The sequence below is a fragment of the Amphimedon queenslandica genome, unplaced genomic scaffold, assembly GCF_000090795.2.
Source record: "Amphimedon queenslandica unplaced genomic scaffold, v1.1 AMPQUscaffold_13506, whole genome shotgun sequence".
In the NCBI taxonomy this organism is placed as follows: Eukaryota; Metazoa; Porifera; class Demospongiae; order Haplosclerida; family Niphatidae; genus Amphimedon; species Amphimedon queenslandica.
In genome coordinates this window covers 519,633-541,059 of record NW_003546258.1, presented here as the reverse complement: position 1 = coordinate 541,059, position 21,427 = coordinate 519,633, and the positions used below count along the sequence as shown (strand labels likewise).

At 34.2% G+C, this 21,427-nt stretch overlaps 7 protein-coding genes across 9 annotated transcripts; 3 read left to right on the top strand and 4 right to left on the bottom strand.

The window, feature by feature from the left end:
* Window positions 1-1,010: 1,010 nt before the first annotated feature.
* LOC109593773 (MMS19 nucleotide excision repair protein homolog) lies at window positions 1,011-1,852 on the top strand. Its single transcript, XM_020008864.1, has 3 exons — window positions 1,011-1,210; window positions 1,279-1,445; window positions 1,719-1,852. Exons 1-3 carry the CDS (start codon window positions 1,037-1,039, stop codon window positions 1,744-1,746), a joined length of 369 nt encoding a protein of 122 aa, XP_019864423.1. The 5' UTR covers window positions 1,011-1,036; the 3' UTR covers window positions 1,747-1,852.
* On the bottom strand, window positions 1,659-3,031 carry LOC109593772 (uncharacterized). 2 transcript variants are annotated; one of them, XM_020008862.1, is made up of 4 exons: window positions 2,301-3,031; window positions 2,173-2,236; window positions 1,916-2,015; window positions 1,659-1,856 (listed from the first exon to the last, which is right to left on the bottom strand). In XM_020008862.1, exons 1-4 carry the CDS (start codon window positions 2,938-2,940, stop codon window positions 1,794-1,796), a joined length of 867 nt encoding a protein of 288 aa, XP_019864421.1. In that variant the 5' UTR covers window positions 2,941-3,031; the 3' UTR covers window positions 1,659-1,793. The 2 variants fall into 2 exon arrangements, with proteins under 2 accessions (XP_019864421.1, XP_019864422.1); XM_020008863.1 differs by having other exon boundaries at window positions 2,173-2,227.
* A 55-nt stretch (window positions 3,032-3,086) lies between these two features.
* Window positions 3,087-4,792, top strand: LOC100632191 (histone RNA hairpin-binding protein-like). Of its 2 annotated transcripts, none has more exons than XM_003383925.3 (6): window positions 3,087-3,177; window positions 3,223-3,341; window positions 3,390-3,956; window positions 4,034-4,171; window positions 4,431-4,613; window positions 4,736-4,792. In XM_003383925.3, the coding sequence occupies exons 2-6, from the start codon at window positions 3,238-3,240 to the stop codon at window positions 4,770-4,772; spliced, it is 1,029 nt and encodes a 342-aa protein (XP_003383973.1). In that variant the 5' UTR covers window positions 3,087-3,177; window positions 3,223-3,237; the 3' UTR covers window positions 4,773-4,792. The 2 variants fall into 2 exon arrangements, with proteins under 2 accessions (XP_003383973.1, XP_019864343.1); XM_020008784.1 differs by having other exon boundaries at window positions 3,104-3,177; window positions 3,220-3,341.
* Window positions 4,793-5,060: 268 nt separating this feature from the next.
* On the bottom strand, window positions 5,061-8,989 carry LOC100632066 (coiled-coil domain-containing protein 186-like). The gene is made up of 15 exons (XM_020008859.1): window positions 8,708-8,989; window positions 8,627-8,656; window positions 8,439-8,555; window positions 8,273-8,395; window positions 8,142-8,219; window positions 7,924-8,043; window positions 7,581-7,871; window positions 7,384-7,526; window positions 7,032-7,287; window positions 6,898-6,982; window positions 6,531-6,642; window positions 6,271-6,469; window positions 5,942-6,192; window positions 5,441-5,687; window positions 5,061-5,201 (listed from the first exon to the last, which is right to left on the bottom strand). Exons 1-15 carry the CDS (start codon window positions 8,948-8,950, stop codon window positions 5,121-5,123), a joined length of 2,376 nt encoding a protein of 791 aa, XP_019864418.1. The 5' UTR covers window positions 8,951-8,989; the 3' UTR covers window positions 5,061-5,120.
* Window positions 8,990-9,059: 70 nt separating this feature from the next.
* On the top strand, window positions 9,060-15,386 carry LOC105316635 (rhotekin-2-like). The gene is made up of 11 exons (XM_020008861.1): window positions 9,060-9,289; window positions 10,750-10,961; window positions 11,102-11,154; window positions 11,222-11,275; window positions 11,657-11,780; window positions 12,587-12,740; window positions 12,886-13,030; window positions 13,532-13,597; window positions 14,053-14,156; window positions 14,313-14,441; window positions 14,827-15,386. Exons 1-11 carry the CDS (start codon window positions 9,122-9,124, stop codon window positions 15,157-15,159), a joined length of 1,542 nt encoding a protein of 513 aa, XP_019864420.1. The 5' UTR covers window positions 9,060-9,121; the 3' UTR covers window positions 15,160-15,386.
* A 106-nt stretch (window positions 15,387-15,492) lies between these two features.
* LOC100634384 (golgin subfamily A member 7-like) lies at window positions 15,493-17,708 on the bottom strand. Its single transcript, XM_003383858.3, has 4 exons — window positions 17,513-17,708; window positions 17,288-17,440; window positions 16,834-16,935; window positions 15,493-15,882 (listed from the first exon to the last, which is right to left on the bottom strand). The coding sequence occupies exons 1-4, from the start codon at window positions 17,618-17,620 to the stop codon at window positions 15,847-15,849; spliced, it is 399 nt and encodes a 132-aa protein (XP_003383906.1). The 5' UTR covers window positions 17,621-17,708; the 3' UTR covers window positions 15,493-15,846.
* LOC100631815 (platelet-derived growth factor receptor beta-like) lies at window positions 17,674-21,151 on the bottom strand. Its single transcript, XM_020008860.1, has 13 exons — window positions 21,072-21,151; window positions 20,880-21,023; window positions 20,341-20,790; window positions 19,479-20,159; window positions 19,343-19,438; window positions 19,188-19,292; window positions 18,624-19,135; window positions 18,454-18,576; window positions 18,319-18,392; window positions 18,219-18,259; window positions 18,065-18,173; window positions 17,907-18,006; window positions 17,674-17,858 (listed from the first exon to the last, which is right to left on the bottom strand). Exons 3-13 carry the CDS (start codon window positions 20,552-20,554, stop codon window positions 17,829-17,831), a joined length of 2,085 nt encoding a protein of 694 aa, XP_019864419.1. The 5' UTR covers window positions 20,555-20,790; window positions 20,880-21,023; window positions 21,072-21,151; the 3' UTR covers window positions 17,674-17,828.
* Between the last annotated feature and the right edge of the window lie 276 nt (window positions 21,152-21,427).

Below are 21,427 nucleotides of genomic sequence, written 5' to 3'. Positions count from 1 at the left end.
CCTACTCAATCTTGTTTTTTAAAATTTTTTATGTTCTAGTACAGGGTCATTAGCTAAATTTTGCCAAAATTGAAAAGGAGAGAATTCTTCATTTTTATAATTTTTTCTGATACACATACATGTACTTATGTTGTGTTTTAAGTTTGAGCTCATTCCGATTAAAATTGGATTTTTTTGTGAATTTTTAAAGTTGTTCAAAAATTGTGTCAAAGTCTCTGTACTACAGGGACTTTGCCCAAGTTTCACCAAAAATGAAAAGGAGAGAATTTTAAATTTTTATTACATTTTTTGATGCATATACATGTACTTATGTTGTGTAGAAAGTTTGAGTTGATTCTGATCAAAATTAGATTTTTTACAAATTTTTAAAGTTGCTCCAAAATCGGGCCAAAGTCCCTGTACTATAGTACAGGGTCATTTGCCAAATTTTGCCAAAAATGAAAAGGAGAGATTTCTTAATTTTATTATTATTTTCTGATGCATATACATGTACTTATTTTGTGTAGAAAGTTTGAGTTGATTCCGATCAAAATTAGATTTTTTACGAATTTTTAAAGTTGCTCCGAAATCGGGCCAAAGTCACTGTACTATAGTACAGGGTCATTTGCCAAATTTTGCCAAAAATGACTAGGAGAGAATTCTCTATTTTAATTACATTTTCTGATGCATATACATGTACATGTATTGTATAGCGGGAAATTTTGGAGGGAATTAAATTTGGCGAATTTGGCGTTTTGATAGCCATTCGCCAAAATAAAATCCGCCATTTTGAGCCTTTATATGCATGCTCAATGGCACATGGCCACTAATTTGCCAAATTAAAATCTGCCAATAGCCAAAATTTAGCAATTCGCCAAATTTTACTCCCTCCAAAATTTCCCGCTATACGGTCCTTATGTTGTGTAGAAAATTTGAGTTGATTCCAATGAAAACCAGATTTTTTACAAATTTTTAAAGTTTCACTAAATTAAGAATAATTATTAATGGTTATTACTTATTCTGGTAGCTTCTTCCTCTTCTCTTGGAGTCATTGCAAATGAGGCAGGACCTGGAGCAAGAGGAGCAAGACAATATCTCAGTCACTAATATCCTCCTCTCATCTCTCGAGTCGATCCATTCATTAATTCAAGAGAGCCCTGAAGTCATTGGACAGCATCTCTCATCAATAATATCTCTTTTATTACACCTGGGGCAAGCATCTCCTTTTATGGTAAAGAGCACAAACTATCTTTATTATTGTTTATTTATTTATTTATGTTAAATTTTATTTATTTGTAGAAGGTTAGAATAACTGCTCTAAAGTGTCTTGGCTTGTTCCCAGTTTCGTCAATATCTACCCATTTGTTGTATACGCATCAAAACAAAGTAATTGATGGATTGGGATCTTGTCTTGACGACAAGAAGAGACTGGTACGCAAGGAAGCAGTCTCCAGTAGATCAGAATGGTTAGGTTTTCAATACTGTATAGGCAAAATTTTGGAGGGTTGTGAATTTTGGGATTTTTTTTAAGATCCACGAAAATTACTTTCGCAAAAGTATGGTACATGATGGCAGACGGCATAAATTCATAGAACTCAAAATTTGCAAATTTCTAGGCAAATTTGCAAAATTTACAGCCCTTGAAAATTTTGCGCTATACGGTAATTATTAATTGATTGCAGTCAATCAGATACATGTCTTATTATTAAAAATTATTGTCATTCATTTGCTGTTTGTAGGTATTTGTTGGGATTTAAAGATTCATAATTATACTGTGTCTATTTTTGGTAATAATGATGTAATTGTTAATTATATTATAGATATTGTTTCATTTTTTTGGATTTTTCTTTTAATCTTCTCATCCTTGCCAGCACTTCCTAAAATGAAATAATAATTTAATAAATTAATTAATAAATAATGACTATTTATTGGTTACTTTTTGGTATATTTTAACTCGTAGTCGGTTAGTTTCTGCTTCTTTCTCTTTTACTGATTTTTTATTTTTAGCTATCACTTCCGGTAGTACGTCCCACTTACTATTAGTGTGATAACACATACATCATACAATATGCCCTCCCTCTCTCTCTACATCTATTCTATCCCTCTCTCTCCTCCTCTCTCTATTCTATCACAGTTTTATTTCATGCATAAACTGAGTTGATCACATATCAAATGATAATTTGGGTTTATTACTTTTTAGTGTGCATGTACATCTCTTTGTATGTCATCTTCTGTCTAGGAACAGTAACTTCAGAGGCTTCAGAGAGAGAGAGAGGACGAAAGAATGGGAAAATTGTTAAACCATGTTTATTTAGAATTACTTTTATTTAATCTTTGAATGAATGAAGGGGTATGGTAAGTGCTCGTTAACATTTTATTTCTTGGTTTTCTCTTTATCTCCTCTTGTCTGGCGAGTGAGTTCTTGATAAAGGAGGTTTTAAAGTGACGACAAGCATCTTGTAATGTCAGCCTTTCCATGGCTTTAGTTGGTTTGGCCTGTGGTGTTGTTGGGGGTGTGGCTTCAGTTGTTGAAGGACTAGTTGGTAATGGGTATGGCTCGAGTTTTGAAGGTGTTGTAAAAATAGTTTCTGTCTGTCTCTCTTGGTGTTTGCTGACCTCATTTTCATGATGACATGTACATGTACATTCGTCTTTATTACATGTTATTAGAGGGTGTGGCTTTGTAACGTATAGGTCTAAAAATTTAGTCCAAAGTTGATCTAATTGTGTGGGTGTGGTTGAAACTGATGAGCGATCGTTGATATTCGAAGGAGCAGAACTATTGATGGATAGTACACTGAGGTTGGGTAACTGTGGGTGGGCTTTAATTGGAGTAGTAAGATTAGGATTCACATTGTATGAGCATGTTGGGCCTGGGGCTCTTTCTGGGATCACGTGATCTCTTGATTCCACTTCAGGCAAAGGAAACCAGTCAATCTCTTCTATTGATGTATCATCCATGGCTCACTAGTAGCATATGTCAATTAATGAAGATCGAGAGATAAAAATTTAGAGTTTTGAATTGAACGCCATCTTTATAATTAAATTTTATTGACGAGCTCATTAATAAATAAAATAGTGTTCTGCGCATGCGCATTAAAAAGGCGCGAACCATTAGTTCCTCCCGCGGGAAAAGTGACAAAAGTCCAGTGATACCAGTATCTCATCTCTGTCTCTCTCTCTTTCTGTCTGTTACTGGTATGCCTCTATTACTAAGACATATATCTTTATTCTTGCTAGTAGGTCTTCAGGTCAACAATGGCGGACGGTGACGGTTGGGATCTAAAGTTTGAGCACATTGACTGGGTAGACATCTCTGATGCTGAACTATCAGGAAACCAGGAGGCACTGGAACAACTTATGTAAGGAATAAAGGACTTTTTATTTTATTCATTTATTTTTTATATTAGGAACAAGTCAATAGAGATCAAACAGCAATTAGCCAACAGTTCATTCTCAGCTCCTCCTCCTCCTCAAACTCCAGTATCCACCACACCATTAACTCACTCCACTCCTAACGAACAACAACCTCCCCAGTCAACACCTAAATCGGCTCTAGAGGGACAGGTATTCTTCCCTCCCTCCTCCTCCTCCGCTAATAAAGAGAACATGAGTACTTCTATAATCAACGCTTCATCTCCAGGCCTGTTGACCACGCCCAATAGTTGTCGTAGCAACATGAACGGATCATTTCGAGTACCATCGGCCTCTTACGCTCGAGCTGCTCGTAGCTCTGGCAAGAGGAGGATGGGAGAGAGGGTTGGATTGTCTCCTATTGAAATACCCAAGAAGAGACACCCTATACGGGATCTTACTATCACTCCTGCCCCTCCTATTGTCCCGCCATCTTTAACTAGCCTACCTCCAGCAGAGGAAGGAATGGATGTTGAGATGTGTACCCCAGAGGGAGAGAGAGGAACCGGAGGAAGGATGGGAGTACAGAGGAGACTGTTTGGGGGGAGAGTCCTCGCAGACAAGTAAGGACTACTGTTATTTATTATTATTATTTATCATTATAATGACGTTATTGTTATTGTTATTTTTGTATTTATAGGACCAATAGTCCACCCTGGCATACGAAAGGTAATGAAGACATACTCACCGATGGTCACAGACTAGCTCAAAGACAGAAACAAATTGAAATGGGAAAGAACACGATCGGATATGAAAGCTACATAGCAACACTACCAAAGTAAGTCACTTTATAGCGTACACCTCCATTATTTTAACAGACAGTACCTAGTGTACCAATTACATTCCTTAATGTATAAAATAGCCTCCACATAAAGGACACCTCTGTATAATAGTAACTGTTTTGTACTGAAGTGTCCATTATATAGAGGCTATACTGAACATGTGCAACTGTTTTGTACTCAATTGCCATTGGCTAGTCTGTACATGTACATTATTCTCTCTCTCTCTCTCTATCCCCTTTCTCTCTCTCTCTAAAGAGCTAGCCGGAGACATTCTGACCCATGGACTCCTGACAAGTACAAGAAATGCAGTACCAGAGCATGGCAAGGACAGTACAGACTATGGCGGAAGAGCCTACATCGCTGGGACCCACCCAGTGCCTCCACTGTACCAGCGACCAGTAACCAGTTTACTAGCGAAGACGCAGCACTGTGTGACATGTGAGTTACCATAGCAATGCATGAGTATTGTATTACATTGGTTGTTTACTAGCCAGTTTTAATTGTATTCATTATAATCCTCCCACTTTTTCTATCTCTACCCTCCCTCCTCCTCTTTTTAGTAATATTGACTTTAGCGAGAATCCATTAGAAGTTTAAAATCGATCAAATCTATTTTATTTATTTTATTTTATTTGTTATTTATCGAACATTATTAATGATATGATTGTCATGTCCTTTAAAAGTAGACATTTTGTGTCGTGTGTACAATGTACATGTGTATGTAGTCAATGTACTGTATGTGTTATTGTTTTATGAGAGTAGATTTATTAATTATTTTAAATTAATTATTAAATAATTAATGATAATTATTAAATGATGATACAAAATGACGGAATCAATAATAATAATAAGCAAAAATTGTATAATAATAATAATGTTACAATGTAGTGGTGTCTTCATGAAGATTGATAAAAAATAACAATGATTGTTTATTAATTAATGTGATTATCTATTAGAAGTTGAAGTGTTCTTTGGTATTTGAGCTGAGAGTCTGGCTACCTCTTGGCCCAAAGTATTCAAACTTTCCTATTAAATAAATAATAAATAATCCAGTGTTATTTGTTTATTGTATTGTACTAAGACAAGAGATTATATGCTCGGCAGTTTAAGCGTTAAATGAAGTAAAAAATTGAGGTGTAAAATTGCCCCTAAAATTGAGTTTAACTGGGGGACAATTTTAACATACATGTGTAATGTGGTACTTTTCTCATCAAAGACGAATGGTCCACTATACATAATCATCATCACTATTACTGTTAAATTACTTTTAATGTTATATTCTTCAGTATGGTGTCCTCAAGTACTGCCTGCATCTTTCTATTGATTTCTAAAGATAGTTCTAGACTCATCTCAGCCTGTTTATGACTGGCTCCACCCCCAACTCCGCCCCCTTTAAACACGGTACCCATTATACTAGAAGAACTCCTTCTCGATAATTGCTCTTTATTGGCGTCAGCTTCTGGCGGAATGAGAGCACCAGCTTCCTCTCTCATTATGAAATGCTGTATCAATCTAATAATAATAATTAATGATTATATTAAAATGCCGTATACTGATTTATTTTTGCGGTAGAAAATTTTCGTGAATCTTTCATTTCTAAGATTTCGCGGGATTAATTTTCGCGAATAGCCTGCAGACTGCACCACGTGGCAATGGTGGAAATGCAGGATTTTGTGGTGGAAAATTTTGTGACTGAGCAAGAAACTGTGAAATTCGTGAGAATATTCCCCCGCGAAAATAAACCAGTATATACGGTAATTAATTACCTTGATTTTGATTTGATGTCTTCTGTTAATTGCTGGACGTGTCCTTCATAAAATTCAATTTTTTCTTCTTTCTTTGCTAGCTGTCGCTTCATTTGGCACAACTTATCAACCAGGACTGTCTTCTCATGATCCAACGTTTGAAACAGTCCTATACCTGCAGCCACGCCCCCTCCTGTGCTCACGCCCCCACCTTGTACAGTGTGCATGTGGGATGGTGAGCTGGACTGTAATTGAGGGGAAGGAATAAAATTCTAAAAATAGAACAAATAGTAATATATATTCGTTGTTCTAAAAATAGAACAAACTGCAACTATTGTACATGTACTTACGTCAGGTGACATTCTGTTGTTAGGTGTTAACGACGTTGAGTGGGTTTGGTTTGTTAATGGGATATTGTTAAGTGATCCATCTAGTGATCCATGGGAGTGGGCAGACCTCATCATGTGACCAGAAGTCATGTGACCTGATGATGTCACAGGCAGTGTCGCTACATCTGATTGTGTGCTAGCCTCCAACTGTTCAATACGCCTATTAATAATAATAATAATAATAAATAAATAAAATAATAATTATTATTATTATACTGTACTTTGAGTAGAGTTGTATTTGTCTTTGCATGTCTTTGATATTGTTCAAGTGTTTTCTCTTAATGGCCACCATCTGTTCTCTCTCTTCCTCCAGCGATACTGACAACTGCTCAACTGTAAGAAACAGACATTGGTACAGTACATGTACATACAGTTATACATGTACAGACTAGCCTCTATACATGTATAATGGACACTTTAATACAAGACAGTTGCTCTGTTATACAGAGGTGTCCTTTATGTGGAGGTTATTTTATACAGTAAGGAATGTAATTGGTATACTAAGTGCTGTCCCTTAAATGGAGGTGTACACTATAGAGAGTGTCCATTAAAAGAGGCTATACTGTACATGTAAAATATTTTTCTCACCAGCTTTTGATTTGTCTTGTAGTGCTTGCATTAATGAATTTATCTCTTTATGACTGGATCTCTCAACCAACTGTAACTTATCAGCCTATTAATAATAATAATAATAATAATAATAATATTAAGTTATATTTTACCATTTCTTTAAGCTTCCCTTCAATCATTTCATTATTATCAACTTCTTTCTTTAATTTATTCTCCAGTTGTATCACTGATTGCTCTAGTGAATCTCTCTCAGTTCTCAGCTCAGCATTTAGTGACGACATTTTGTCCGAAAACGTCAAAAGCTCCGCCTCTTTGTCCTTCCGTCTGCTAACCTCCCTCTCAAGATGCTGAGCTGTTTTTTGTAAGTGGGTGTGGCTTTCCTTTAGTGCAGCATAGTCCAATCGCTCCCTAAAAAAAATAAAATATTCAAAATTAAAAAATAATAATTATTCATAGTACATGTACTGTACGTAAATGTATATATTTTCATGTACATGTACATACTTCTCAATATCTTTGTTCATGTCTTGTATAGCAGTTTTTTCATTCAATAGTTTTTGCTGCTCTTTTTTCTCTCGCGCATTCTCAACTTTCATTCTGTCCAACTCTTCCTGCTTCTCTGTCATCTGATTTATCAATTCTGACACCTACATGTACAGCACCAATTAATAAATACCAAGTGTGTTTTCAAAATGGATCACTTTATTTTTCAGTTGCTGTATTTCTTTGTTAGCTATTTCTAGTGAGGCCTGGTTAATCTCAAGATCTTTAACTGTTAACTCAAGAAGCTGCTGTTGGTCAGCGATCTCTTGCTCCTGCTGTCTCAGCTCCTCTTCCGTTTTCTTTAATTTGACGTCGAGTGAATTTGATCTCATTTCTTCCGATTCCTGATACTCGGAGATCATCTTTTTAAGATCGGAACGAATCTGATCACTCTCTTCCTTTGTTTGCTTAAGCTTCTTTGCTGTTGCTGCTAATTGTGATTTAGTATCCTTTGGGAGGGAGGGAAAAGGAAGGTAGACATCATTGGAGTGGTTCTCTTACTTTGTGTCCTTCTGTTTCAGTCTTTAGTTTGTTCTGTGCCCATTTTAATTTGATGCTCAAGGAAGACGTTTCTTCTTTTAACTTTGACAGTTCACGTGTTGTTTCAGATAATGACGTTTCCTTAAAGTTAATAACAAAGGTTAATTAATTAATTAGATGTGTTGATGAGGTAGTTATGTGAAATAAAAATGTGTATTTTGTGTATTTTATGTATTTACTTGTTTGTCGTTTGCTGTTTTCAATTTAGTTAATTCCACTTTTTGATTTTTAACAACTGCTTGTGCCTTCTCCAATTCCTAAATCACAAAAATTTACAATAACATTATCATTAATTGTTATTGTTTATTACTCTATTCAATTCCTTTGTCTTTCTCTCCAAGGTCACTTGCTCATCCAATAATTTCATTCTTTCCTGATCAAGAGAAGACAGTCTGTCCATGACTGTTTCTTCATTTTTAATTGCTTGAGATAACTAAAATTAATTCGTTAATCAATTACTTAACTATCATACTCACTTCTGTTATTTTTTTATTCAGTTCTTCTTGTAATGATGTGGTTGTATTCTTTTCTTTTTGAAGCCTTTCTTCTAATTCCTCCATTTCTTCTTGTTGGGATAGACACTTTACCTCTAACTGGAGGAGAAAGAGAGGGGGAGGGAGAGAAGTTAGACGTTCACCTCAACGTTCACATTTTAAATACTCACTCTCTTTGCAATTGCTTGAAAGGAATCTTCCTAAAGAGAGAGGAGGGAGAGGTAAGGTTTATGGATACATTAATTGTTTACCTGTTGCTTTATATCTTTTAAAGTAAGTGATAACTGATCCCTTTCGTCTAAAACGGTTTTATACATTTCATAAGATACAGTCCCTCCTTCCTCTTTATCAGCTTCTTGTTCCACTCCAGGGTCATTAACAGTCCCTCCATTATTCACTAAACCATTTGATCCTCCATTGCCAGTTCCTGTCTCTTTCAAACAGACCCCATTAGTACCAGTAGTTATGGACTCCTCTTCTTCTGCCATCATCATTGTTTACTTACAGATCAGAAGAAACTATAATGAGAGGGCGTGGCTACTTATAAAATTTATTAATAGATCTAATTGACACATGTCATGTGACCTCGTTAACTCACGTGATTATTTCAAGAAGGGCGCCATCATTACTGACAAACCTATTCTCTTTGAATTTCTTTTAAAATTATGGAGTCTTCTGGAGATGAGTCCAAGCTATATCCTGACCTTCCTGTGGTTAGTTCGCTGGTTGGTTTAAAGAGAAAGGTCGGCAGTGGAGACCCGATGCCCTCTCCTTCTGAGGCAACCGTGCAGTATGAGGATAATAAAGAAAATGAATCATTGAAGAAGCATAAAGTATGAATATTGGATTATATACTGGAGGCACTGTATTATGTACTGTTAGTTATATTGAATATAAATATGGGATTTTAGTTGGCTTGTTTTTAAAATGCTCATAACTTGAAAATTATTTGTCAGAATTGTATAATTAGCTTTTAACACAGCATAAGTACATCAATGTGTATCAGAAAATGTAATGGCCATAACTTGAAAAATGTCTGTCGGAATTAGCTCAAACTTTCTACACAACATAAGGACATCAATGTGTATCAGAAAACGTAATAAAAATTTGGGGTGATTTCGGAGCCATTTTTGGAAAAAACCATGGGCTATAGCCTTGGGTATTTTTCAGAATTTTGGCGTTTTCTTAAAATGGCTGTAACTTGAAAAATTGAACTCAGAATCAGCTCAAACTTTCTACACAGCATAAAGACATCAATATGTATCAGAAAATGTAATAAAAATTTGGGATGATTTCGGAGCCATTTTTTAGAAAAAAACATGGGCTATAGCCTTGGGTATTTTTTAGAATTTTGGCGTTTTCTTAAAATGGCTGTAACTTGAAAAATTGAACTCGGAATCAGCTCAAACTTTCTACACAGCATCAAGACATCAATATGTATCAGAAAATGTAATAAAAATTTGGGGTGATTTCGGAGCCATTTTTTGGAAAAAACCATGGGCTATATATATACTATATCCCAACTGAGTTTGACCCAAGAAAAACTGGAATAACTTTTTATAGGAATGTGGGATAAGGATGAAACTTTCACAGGCTCTTAGTCGCCCAATGCCATCACAGGCTCTTAGTCGCCCAATGCCATCACAGGATCTCAGGTCTTGGGTCTCTCAGCCCTTGGGAACCCTGAGAACCGGGTTCTCCCTATAAACCCAATAAACCCAATGGCATACCAAAATGACGTTTTATGACAATTTATCCTATGTCATAGTTTACATAAGAACATGTGGTCGAGCGCCCAAACTGATAATTCTTGCTTTAAAAAGCTAACAGAGCTAGATCTTCTGATAATGATGGGCTTTATGAAGACTAGTTGACTCCAGCAGCTATTGTACTGCTTATCAGAACAAACAAAGCCCATTTAAGAGTGAAACACAGGCCTATATCGCAGCTGTAAAATGTCGGCCATGCTTCTATGAATATCATTATAAGACGTCATTAGTGACGTTGCCTACATTTTTCAAATTCCAAGCGGCTGGTGTCAAACTCAGTTGGGATATAGTATAGCCTTTGCTTTTTTTTTCAAAAGTTGGCTAATTTTTTAACTGGCCATAAATCGAAAAATATTTGTTAGAAACATCTCAAACTTTCTACATACACAATGTAGCATGAGAATATTAGAATTTGCATGAGTGGCTTGGTCAAAGACGATGTACAGTTGTACTTGTCTTTGGCCAAAAACGACTATGATAGAATTCTCCATTCAAACCCTAATGCATATACTTATATTAACTAGTTGTCAAAAGAGTCCCTTGAAATATCTCTGCTAGAGGAGGCCATTGAAAAGGAGAGGATGATCAGGGATGGTGCTTCTAAGATGCTTACTTTGTCCAAAAGTGTCAGACAGAATATTGAATTATCAAAGAGTTTGTTTGTATCAAACATGAAGACACTCTCTCTCCTCAAGCAGTTACAGCAAGTTAAACAAGGACACAAGGACATTGAAATGTATGTGCATGTACATACAATAACTATTTATACTGTGGGAGAGTGCTTGATTAAAATATTTGAATTAATTATGCATGCTCTTGTATATACAATCAGGTCTTTATTACATTTATTGTTTATTTATTTATTTATTTATGTAGTGATAATGTTGGCAATGTTGACAAACCCTGTCTAGCTAAACTAGCAGTATCAGGTACACACATCTCTCACCCTTACTTGTTTATTTGTTTGTTTGTTTGTTTGTTTGTTTGTTTGTTTAGACATTAGGATCCCTCTCCAATGGAAAGATTTTGAATCTTCAAAAGGAAAAATTGGTAAGAGCTAGATTATATAGACAAAGAAAGAAATATATGTGTACAGTGTAGCCATTATTTTCACCTCCCTCCCTCTCTCTCTCTCTCTAATTGTTTATATGACACTGAAGTGAGCTAATAATTCAAATTCTTTTATTAATAATATTGCATTACATGTGGCCTACGTGTACCCTCTCATCCCACCTGTGGGGTATTGAATAGCAATGGATTCCTTCTCAAGGTGTAGCCTCTTATTTAATGGAATAAGATGTACCTGGAATTTAAATATTAATCCGTGTATCATATTTTACTTGAGTCATGATTAAGTATACATGTGGGTTAGGTAATTGGTGTTGTATTGCTATTATTATTTTTTTTAATTTCTTTTTTTATGCATTGAAGATTCTAATTACAAGGTTGGAGTTTTTTGTCTTTTTCGTCTTGGTAACCAGGTGATAGACACGCCCACTTTAATTGAGGTTGACAGGTCTATGGTCGACATAGCATTTCCTGATTTTATAATCTTGTAAGTAAACAAGCAAATAAGCAACAATGACAATATTATTATTAATAAAAAATGTCCTTTATTTTGTCATTATTATCATTACCCTTTTATGAAGGGGATTATTTGGTGCAGTATAAAATAGCTTACTACTGCACATTACAAGTATGAAGCATGCTGGCAATTGTTCACATATTGTTATCAGGTTATTCATATAAAGCCCCTCCATTGTTTGACTACACGCATTCACCTTTTGAACAACAAATATTAATGAATAATAACAATAGTATTTTGTCTTGTATAACAGACAGTCAGTCTGTCAAACATAATATGCTGTGTGGTTACCATAAAGATTAAATTAGGCATAAACACCTGTAAAACTATTGAGCCTACAGCTATGTACTACATATATTATACTGGCTGTTGGCTCAATAGTTTTACAGGTGTTTATAATGGGGAGGAATGTTGGCATTATTGATTGGAATGTATTGTTAATGTAATATACATCTGTGTCACCATTAACTTATTTGGTGAATACATGAAGTCAGTTTCAATTAAGATTCTTGTAATTCCACTCACACATGTGCATGTTTATCCACGTTAAATTGTTTAATTGTTAATGTATAAATTTTGTAAATGTGGGATATTTTAAGGTGACTTTAATTTTACATGAAAAAAATAAAATCTAAAATTTGTTTCTTTTTTATCTTAGCTATAACAGTAGCTAATCTGTAAATTTTTAAATTCTAAAATTAAAAACACGTAAAAAGGTTCTTTTAATTAAAATAATGAAGTAAGGTAGTAAAATACTTTCATCCTTTCTCTTATAGTCCTAATAAAGTGGAGCATGACTTCAAGCTGATAGTTGAACTCTATACTTCAGTACCAAACCAAACTGATACCGGTACTAGCTTAGGGAGCATGTCAGGAACACCCTCTCGTAAGGACTCCACTCCACTCAAAGTGCTGAAGAAAATAAAAAGAGTACGACATTAATAATAAATAAATAAATGAATAATTTTTTTTCATTTTACTTGTCTTTGTGAATGTGTAATATTTAAATGCTCTTCTTCTTCACTAATATTTTTATGTCTTACATTTCGTTGTGTATTATTATTATTAATACTAGGACCTCTCCTATGATCATTTGTCCTCTCCGTTATCAACGTCAACCCTATCCCTCTCTCCTTATGTCCCTTCAGTACAATCAGCCAACCCCACCCACTCATTCACTATCGCTGGACACTCTCAGTTCACGCTAGACGATGTAATGGGTAAGGAAAAGGGTGGGGCAGGAGGATCTACATGTACATACAGGGCCGTGAGAAGAATAGTTTTATGATAAATAATTGTTCTTTGTGTTTTTGATGTTTGTTTATTTATATGTGTCATTTTTCTCACAATATTAGCTAATGTACATGTCATGGAGATATATACATGTACATATATGTGTGTACATGTACATGTATAGACGCAACATCCACACATCAATAGATATTGATTGGTACACACTCACCTACACACTATAAGTACATGTACATATATGTACATGCATGTGTGTATATGAGGTAGAGGGTATTGGGTGTAATTCTGTTTACTATCCTAAAGGAAGAGTAGACATTATAAAGTTGATTAGTACTTCAGTGTAATACCTTGTAGAGACCAAATAACATCGTGTTGTCATTATAAGAATTCACACACACGTTGTCTACCAGTTGCTGTTTATCTAATTCTTGTATGAATAAGGTTCATAGCTTTTATAAATTTTAAAATAGGAACATGTCGCACTTATAAACTGACAGTTGGAGCTGTAGGATCCAGTGGTACTTCTTCATCTACTGGTAAGTATAATGTAATGTTTTTATTTATTTATTTGTTTGTTTTATTTATTTAAGGAAGGTAGTGAGTGCATTTTAATTTGTTATTAATTTTAATTTGTTGATGTAAGTCATGACATGTCTCTATATAAATTCTTATTAATTTATTTAATTGCATTCCTTGAATGCCAACATTGCATCAGAGGATATTGAAATCAGTTAGTTAACTTTAATATTAATTAATCACTTCCTGTATGTGCCTTAAGTATAAAAGCCTCAGCAATACTATTATTAGTTAGTTAGTTAGTCTTTTACTGTGGGGACACTACTCTGCCTGTTACTAGCTGGTAAGAAAAGATAGATATATCCATGTAGATTTAGCATCTAATGTGTGTATATGTTGTTGTTAAGAGATATATAGACAGATATATTATACTAGCTATTGTGTACAGGTTTTTTATTATCATTGCTTGTTTTAGGTGATCATATTTTGCTGCCTCTCTGGGGTCAGATCTGTTGCTCTATAATGGCTGAACCAACTTGTGCTACACAACCTCGGGCCACTGGATTCATTAACATACAAGTAAGAAATAAGAATTAACAGAGCAGACAGTTCATGCACTTTAATATGTATATACACTTGAACCTCTTTATTTATATTTTATGCCATTTTCTAACACAGTCCTGTATAGTATAATAGCTATTGATTGATAGCTCTCTCTCTCTATTTCTCTTATAGCAAATGGTCTCAGGTTATCCAGCTTGGTTAAGGCAGTGGTGTGTGTTGAGACAGCACCACTTGAGGTGCTGGACCTACCCTGAAGACGTGGGAAGGAAAATGCCAGTCAGTACCATCAACCTCACCAAAGTAAGATACATGCATCACATGTACATGTACATGCATCCGATAGTGTAATGTATAGTCTAGGTCTCCTTAGTTTAGGCTATAAATGCATTGTGTAGGTACATGTACAGTGTATATGTGCCAATCCTGTTTTTAGGTGTGTATCATTAGTTTACATTGCATCTCTCCTGCTCCATTAGCTACAGTACATGGTGTGTGTATTATATTTAGTCTGTGTCGAAGCACACCCACCTCCTCAAATATCTGTCACTTTATAATTTAAATATTTTTTATTGTCAGTTGCTGTTAGCATTACCATGGAGATTGGCTGCATGATTAAAATGTAGCTATTCTGTCAGTAAATAGTCAATTAAAATGAATTATTATTATTTATTATTATTATTATTAGGATATGACAGTTGAGAATGCTCCTAGACTAGTAATGAGACGACTTAATACCCTGCTTGTCAAAGATCACGAAAGAGATGATGAGTATTACTTCTCCTTTGAGAGCAAGGAAGAGAGAGAAGCTTGGTCTGCAGCTTTCAGACAGGCTATCCTCGATCTCAAGATATGGAAGGACTCGAGTAACTTTGTCATACCAAAGAGCAGCTCTGGAAGTAAATACTACTCTTCAAGCAACGATGGATTACTGGATAACACTGGAGGAGCTACTTTTAATAACAAAAGAAGTGGAGCTGCTTTCTCTCAATACACTCCACCAACAGAGACTGTCCTTTAACACTGCAACACTCTATTCTCTTCCTTTATTGACACAAATGCCATTATTATTATTATTATTAATATGATTATATCAACTATGACTCTTCATACATAATTATACAAACTGTCTTATCATTGTTGTCTTTGTGATATTAGAATCCTTTCTCTCTCTTAATCCACCTGGTCTACTCTACTGTAGTGTGCTAACTTCTCTTGTTAAGTTAAAATTATTTGAAATATTTGGAATGTTATTAAACAAAGACATAACTGACATAGCAGTGATCCCTTGCCAATGACACACACAAGTACACACACATGTACACACACACACACACTTTAATACAGGGTGTTAGCAAGAAATGACGTAATGTACTCGATATTTTAATAAAAGAGACACACACAACATACTAAGTGAGAACTAGCTCTGTTAATTCTCTATCTATTGATGTCCTTGTATGTGGCCCGTGGACACACTAGATCTGAAGTTGATATGATTATTATGACCATTTCTATAGACTTTGTGTCTTGAAAATTGAATGTGTGTGTGCGTGTGTGTAAACTGTATGTGTTATTTGTTAGCAAGCAATAAACATGACAGACATTATAATGAGATTAAAACAAAATTAATAAAATTAATGAGAATAGCAAAACATGAAAAACAGACATAAAGGTGACAGGAACAAAGAGAGAGAGAAAAGGAGGTAGTTCATTGATCACCATCATATGTTATGTTAACTTCAATCTACAACATTCTAATGTTAAGGATATAAACTGACATTTTCTGATGCATATACAAATTTGAGTTGATTTCAATCAAAATTAGATTTTTTACAAATTTTTAAAGTTGCTCCAAAATTGAGCTGAAGTGAATGTACTATAATAGTAAAGGTTCTTTGGCCAAATTTTGCCAGAAAATTAAAAGAGAATTTGCCATTCCTATTACATTTTCTGATGCATATACATGTGCTTATGTTGTGTCAAAAGTTTGAGTTGATTCCGATCAAAATTAGATTTTTTACGAATTTTTAAAGTTGCTCTAAAATTGGGCCAAAGTCCCTGTACTATAGTACAGGGTCATTGGCCAAATTTCGTCAAAAATGACTAGGAGAGAATTCTCTATTTTTATTACATTTTCTGATGCATATACATGTACTTATGTTGTGTAGAAAGTTTGAGTTAATTCCAATCAAAATTAGATTTTTTACGAATTTTTAAAGTTGCTCCAAAATCAGACCAAAGTCCCTGTAACACTATAGTACCATTGGCTAAATTTTGCCAAAAATGACTAGGAGAGAATTCTCTATTTTTATTACATTTTCTGATGCATATACATGTACTTATGTTGTGTAGAAAGTTTGAGTTAATTCCAATCAAAATTAGATTTTTTACGAATTTTTAAAGTTGCTCCAAAATCGGGCCAAAGTCCCTGTACTATAGTACAGGGTCAATGGCTAAATTTTGCCAAAAATGACTAGGAGAGAATTCTCTATTTTTATTACATTTTCTGATGCATATACATGTACTTATGTTGTGTAGAAAGTTTGAGTTGATTCCAATCAAAATTAGATTTTTTATGAATTTTTAAAGTTGCTCCAAAATCAGGCCAAAATCCCTGTACTATATATATAGTATTATATGTAACTATAAGTATACGTGTATTATACTTAATTGCTTTATTAGTATAAAAGGATACACATCTGAGTCCCCTATCCATTGGATCACCCATTAACACTCCATGTCTCTCAAAAATGTGATAATTTCTCTCTTGAATGTATCTAGCAGCTCTTTCAGTGCACTAATAAGGAGGGGGAGGAGCAACAGAGAAAGAGGAGTACCATTGATAATAGAGTAAATGAATTAATTTCATTTACTCTAATATCTATGGGAGTACCGTATATACATGTAGCTCCAAATTTTCATCACTCAAAATTTCATCAAAATCTTAATTCTTGTTAAAACTAATTTTTTGTGAATAGGATTTTTGTTATAAATCCACATGTCACCTGTCTGGACAAAAATTCCGTCAAACAAAAAATGCCTGACAAAACTTTTGACTGATGAAAATTTGGAGCTATTATGGTAATATCATGGTAATATGCAATCGTAATCGTAAGCCTCACTCCTACCTAACCTTCCCTCTTACTTACTTTCTGATAATGTGTTTTAAAACAGAAATGAATAGTGTATCCGGTCAAACAGGCAAGACAGCCCTCGCCATATCTCTGGCAATTGTACGCCTCTGCCTCCTCAAATATAACGTTTATTTCATCGATCGTCTCTTGAAACTCTCTCTCACCAATCTTACAAAGTAATAAATAATAATTAATGTCATTTATTAATAGGTGTTACATAACTGTTAACACTTCCTTTACCTTTCCTCTTAGTTCTTGTGGAAATTCGCTAGAAAATCTCACTGCAGTCCCGTAGCTGTAGTCTCGCTGTATAAATATCTTCTTGCTAAAGGGACCGCTCCTTTCCATTACTGAAACGACGGGGAAAAAAACAAAAAGGAAGGGAGTTAGAATTTACTCAATTTAGTGTTTCAAAATTTCACAAGAAATAATCCGTACAATTAGAATTATATAGGACTCGATATACGGAATGGAGTTCTTCATATTCACGCATGCGCAGTAGATCATACCGCTAAAATTTTTATAATAATTATTTTAAAGATTGATTGGTTGTTTCTCAGTTTTCACTTGTCATTTGTAGATATCCCTACAACAAACAACAACAATAAACAACAATAAACAACAAATTGCTAACATGTGCTAATGAGAGGAGTTTATCAAATTTGTGTACTAATTCATTAAAATTTGGACGTAATTTTGGGTCATCATTCCAGCACTGAAGCATTAACTGATACCTAATAATAATAATAATAATAATAATAATAAATTATAAGGATAATCTAATGCACTTACATGTCTGTGCTGCAGTTTTCCGGTCTCTTCAGTCTATCTCCATTTTTAATAAATAGTAAAAGTGACTCCAAAGTATTCCCAATTCCGTGATCTTTATAAGGTGTGTCGCCTTCAAAATTATTATAATAAGCATGCATATTATATTGTTACTCACCATAGCTGCATATTTCCCATAGCACAACACCAAATGACCATCTGTGTATATAATGGATAATAAATATATAAGATAGTTTTTTATATTCTATTAAATTTACATGTCAGATTGGTGTGAATGTGTTTGTCTATCATCTAATGACTCTACAGCCATCCATCTTGCTGGTAGTTTGCCCTAAAAAGCAGTATATTGTATACAGTATATATTAATATATAGCTGATGTATGTATAATTACTGATGATAGTCTTCTGTAGTAATCTTTGCTTGACAATTCTTTTGCTAGCCCAAAATCAGCTATTTTCAGTATCTGTCCTTCAGCTATTAGCACATTCCTAGCTGCAAGATCTCTGTGAATGCACTAAATGAAAATAGCAATGACAATAATACTTAAAATAAAATGTATACTTTTTGAGATTGTAAATGTTCCATTCCTCGTGATATTTGCAAAGAGAAATTAAAAATATCCTTCTCCGTTAACAAAGGGTGATTTATCATGTGAGTATCAGCATCAATCATTTCAATATCAGTATTAGACATTTGAGTATCAACATGAATCATTTGAGTATCAACATCGATCATTTGAGTATCAGCGTTGACTATTTGAGTATCAGCATTGATCATTTGAGTATCAGCATTGATCAATTGAGTATCTTCAATTCCATTATTGTGTTGGTTGTAGTAATCTGTATTGATCAAATGTTGTTTCAGTACTGTATTATAATGGATTGGTATGTTATTGTACAGTGACCATGGATCAACAGTTTGTCCTTCATTTAAAGCCATGGGATGATTACTTGATGACTGAAAAGGAGCAAAGATGGCTTGAGAAGATGAGTGAACATTCTTTAAAGAACGTAGAAAGTCTCTTAAGTTCCCATACATTGCAAATTCCATTATTATATAGCAAGGGCCACCAACTATACCACAAGGCAATAAATTACATGAGATTAATAATACTTGCTATATTACCAGTGCAATATCCAAGTAGATTGAGTATGTTTGGATGTGGATACAAGTTCTTCATGATTTCAAGTTCTGCCAATAATTCCTCTTTATCAATAAAATCAGCATCACCTTTTGATGAATTGGTAAATTGAAGTATATATGCATGTTAATGATAATACCTTTTAATGTTTTAACAGCAACAATATTCAGTGAAGGATCTTCGGGTACTATACCAACTGCCTGAGCTTTCCACACTTGACCAAACTGGCCTTCACCTACAAAAAACAAGTAAACTAGTAAAAATTTACAGCTTACCAATAGTATTTTGAAAATGAAGCATTTCTCTAGGAAACTCCAAGGGATCAGCATGCAATATTGATTGCTGCTTCATGTACAGGGTTGGTGAACAGAGACTAACTCTACCACGTAACACTTGGACCATTTCTTCTTGTTTTGTCCTCTTTTTTAAGCAGAAGATGCAGACAATGACAATACAGATAAACAATGTCAGGAGTGATAGTAGTATACTGACAGTTAATAAAACATACAGGACAGTAGTACTGGTTGGCTGGTTTGGGGGCAAAGAGGAGGAGGGAGTTTCTTCAGTAGGTCTATCAGTATATGATACCAGTACTGATTCATGAGTAGATCCATTTAGGACAGTACAGTAATATCTTTTAAAAGCGTAATTAGCTGTTGATTTGCAAATGATTAATTTAACTAATGTATGAAGTACACTTGAACTGTTACTTGATGACAGTGGGATGATTTGCTTGTTAATTAACGTTTGATAAGTACCAGATTCATTTCCTTTACAATTGCAAGACTCATTAGTCACACACCATTTCACTGTTTCGATATCATCAGCACTCTTCCATTCCAATATCTCTCCAACACTAGTGGTTCCATTACACAATACAGAGCCATTGGTATCTTCATATGATAAAGTAAGATTTACTGGTGATACACTAATCAATGGATCAATCATTAGATAACCTATAATAATGAAATATGTACTATGTAATACATGTTATATGTAGTATCAGTAATCTAATACCTATAAGTCCCTTGATATCTGCCCTCAGCTTCACCTCAATCAGATATCTCAGTCCTCAGGTATTACATTACTTACACAAGCCTCCATACACACACTGGACTATATGTACATGTAACTGACCTCTAACAGATAATGTGAACAAATGTCCTTCACTTGCTAAAGGCAGTCTAAATCCATGCATGTTAGTATAGCGAAATGAAAATTCACTATTGTTATCTGTTGACTGTGTCGTAGATATATATAATATACTGATTAACTTGTTAGGTACTACATAACAAGGATCAGTTCTATATAATGCAAGAAAGGATTGAATCCTCTTTTCTCCTTTTGTCATCTTCAGCTCATTGATGAAACAAGAGCAGTTTGTACAGTTTGTGATACTTAGTGATTCGTGATATATTTTCTGCTCATCCCTTGATCTAATCCAATATGTTGATCGATTATTAGTGGAAAGACCCTTGGTGTTTGCACTTAAGCACAAGACGAAAGGATCTCCTGCAAATTTGATAATAAAATTATTCGATTTTTGTACTGGATATTCAACACGAAGACCAGAAAAAGAATAGAGTGCTAAAAAGAGAAAGAGGGAAAGGAAAAGAGGAAAAAGAAGGTGAGAGAGAGGTTAAATGTATAGTGTAATGTGTATATAATTAAATTACGTAATAATTTAATAGTAAAGTCTGACGTGTTGCAGAGTACATTCCTATCATAAACTGATGCTGTAACTGATGATGAATCTAGTTGATAATTTTCACTTCCATAAATAACCAGAGATCCATTGCTATTCACTGAACCATAATGCTCTAAACAACAATACTGAACAACAACAGAACAACAAACAATAAATGTACTTGGACTTCCATAGCATAGCAGCGTAGTGCTCCAGTGAGATAGAACCCACGATACAGATATATTATTATTATTATTATTATTAGTATTATTACAACTATTATTATTACTAATATTATTAGTATTATTATTATTATTATTATTATTATTATTATTATTATTATTATTATTATTGCTGGAACACAATGGTGGCTCAATGATAGCATCAAATCCTTGGGTAAGAACTCCAACACAACCTGAATATTATAATAAAATAATTATAAATTACAAGCAATCTTTGCCCCCTTGAGGTGTAAATACAAAGCTCTTACCTTTCTGGCCCACTATACAATGAATTGAAAGAAAAACGAATATTATT

What these genes read in the sequence shown, in the direction of transcription:
- LOC109593773 (XM_020008864.1), top strand. Translation starts at nt 1,037, where the DNA reads ATGAGGCAGGACCTGGAGCAAGAGGAGCAAGACAATATCTCAGTCACT. An exon ending in GGCAAGCATCTCCTTTTATG is followed by an intron (nt 1,211 to 1,278) that starts GTAAAGAGCACA and finishes ATTTATTTGTAG; the next exon opens with AAGGTTAGAATAACTGCTCT. An exon ending in GTCTCCAGTAGATCAGAATG is followed by an intron (nt 1,446 to 1,718) that starts GTTAGGTTTTCA and finishes TGCTGTTTGTAG; the next exon opens with GTATTTGTTGGGATTTAAAG.
- LOC100634384 (XM_003383858.3), bottom strand. Translation starts at nt 17,620, where the DNA reads ATGGAAAGGAGCGGTCCCTTTAGCAAGAAGATATTTATACAGCGAGAC. An exon ending in CACAAGAACTAAGAGGAAAG is followed by an intron (nt 17,441 to 17,512) that starts GTAAAGGAAGTG and finishes TTACTTTGTAAG; the next exon opens with ATTGGTGAGAGAGAGTTTCA. An exon ending in TTAAAACACATTATCAGAAA is followed by an intron (nt 16,936 to 17,287) that starts GTAAGTAAGAGG and finishes CCTCCTTATTAG; the next exon opens with TGCACTGAAAGAGCTGCTAG.
- LOC100631815 (XM_020008860.1), bottom strand. Translation starts at nt 20,554, where the DNA reads ATGACAAAAGGAGAAAAGAGGATTCAATCCTTTCTTGCATTATATAGA. An exon ending in TGCTGTTAAAACATTAAAAG is followed by an intron (nt 19,293 to 19,342) that starts GTATTATCATTA and finishes ATTCATCAAAAG; the next exon opens with GTGATGCTGATTTTATTGAT. An exon ending in GAAAACTGCAGCACAGACAT is followed by an intron (nt 18,007 to 18,064) that starts GTAAGTGCATTA and finishes TATTATTATTAG; the next exon opens with GTATCAGTTAATGCTTCAGT.
- LOC100632066 (XM_020008859.1), bottom strand. Translation starts at nt 8,950, where the DNA reads ATGATGATGGCAGAAGAAGAGGAGTCCATAACTACTGGTACTAATGGG. An exon ending in AAGGGAAGCTTAAAGAAATG is followed by an intron (nt 6,983 to 7,031) that starts GTAAAATATAAC and finishes TATTATTAATAG; the next exon opens with GCTGATAAGTTACAGTTGGT. An exon ending in ACAAGACAAATCAAAAGCTG is followed by an intron (nt 6,643 to 6,897) that starts GTGAGAAAAATA and finishes TGTTTCTTACAG; the next exon opens with TTGAGCAGTTGTCAGTATCG.
- LOC109593772 (XM_020008862.1), bottom strand. Translation starts at nt 2,940, where the DNA reads ATGGATGATACATCAATAGAAGAGATTGACTGGTTTCCTTTGCCTGAA. An exon ending in ATGTACATGCACACTAAAAA is followed by an intron (nt 2,016 to 2,172) that starts GTAATAAACCCA and finishes TCACACTAATAG; the next exon opens with TAAGTGGGACGTACTACCGG. An exon ending in GAGTTAAAATATACCAAAAA is followed by an intron (nt 1,857 to 1,915) that starts GTAACCAATAAA and finishes ATTTCATTTTAG; the next exon opens with GAAGTGCTGGCAAGGATGAG.
- LOC100632191 (XM_003383925.3), top strand. Translation starts at nt 3,238, where the DNA reads ATGGCGGACGGTGACGGTTGGGATCTAAAGTTTGAGCACATTGACTGG. An exon ending in GAGGCACTGGAACAACTTAT is followed by an intron (nt 3,342 to 3,389) that starts GTAAGGAATAAA and finishes TTTTTATATTAG; the next exon opens with GAACAAGTCAATAGAGATCA. An exon ending in GGGAGAGTCCTCGCAGACAA is followed by an intron (nt 3,957 to 4,033) that starts GTAAGGACTACT and finishes TTGTATTTATAG; the next exon opens with GACCAATAGTCCACCCTGGC.
- LOC105316635 (XM_020008861.1), top strand. Translation starts at nt 9,122, where the DNA reads ATGGAGTCTTCTGGAGATGAGTCCAAGCTATATCCTGACCTTCCTGTG. An exon ending in AGCTAAACTAGCAGTATCAG is followed by an intron (nt 11,155 to 11,221) that starts GTACACACATCT and finishes TTGTTTGTTTAG; the next exon opens with ACATTAGGATCCCTCTCCAA. An exon ending in TGCTGAAGAAAATAAAAAGA is followed by an intron (nt 12,741 to 12,885) that starts GTACGACATTAA and finishes TATTAATACTAG; the next exon opens with GACCTCTCCTATGATCATTT.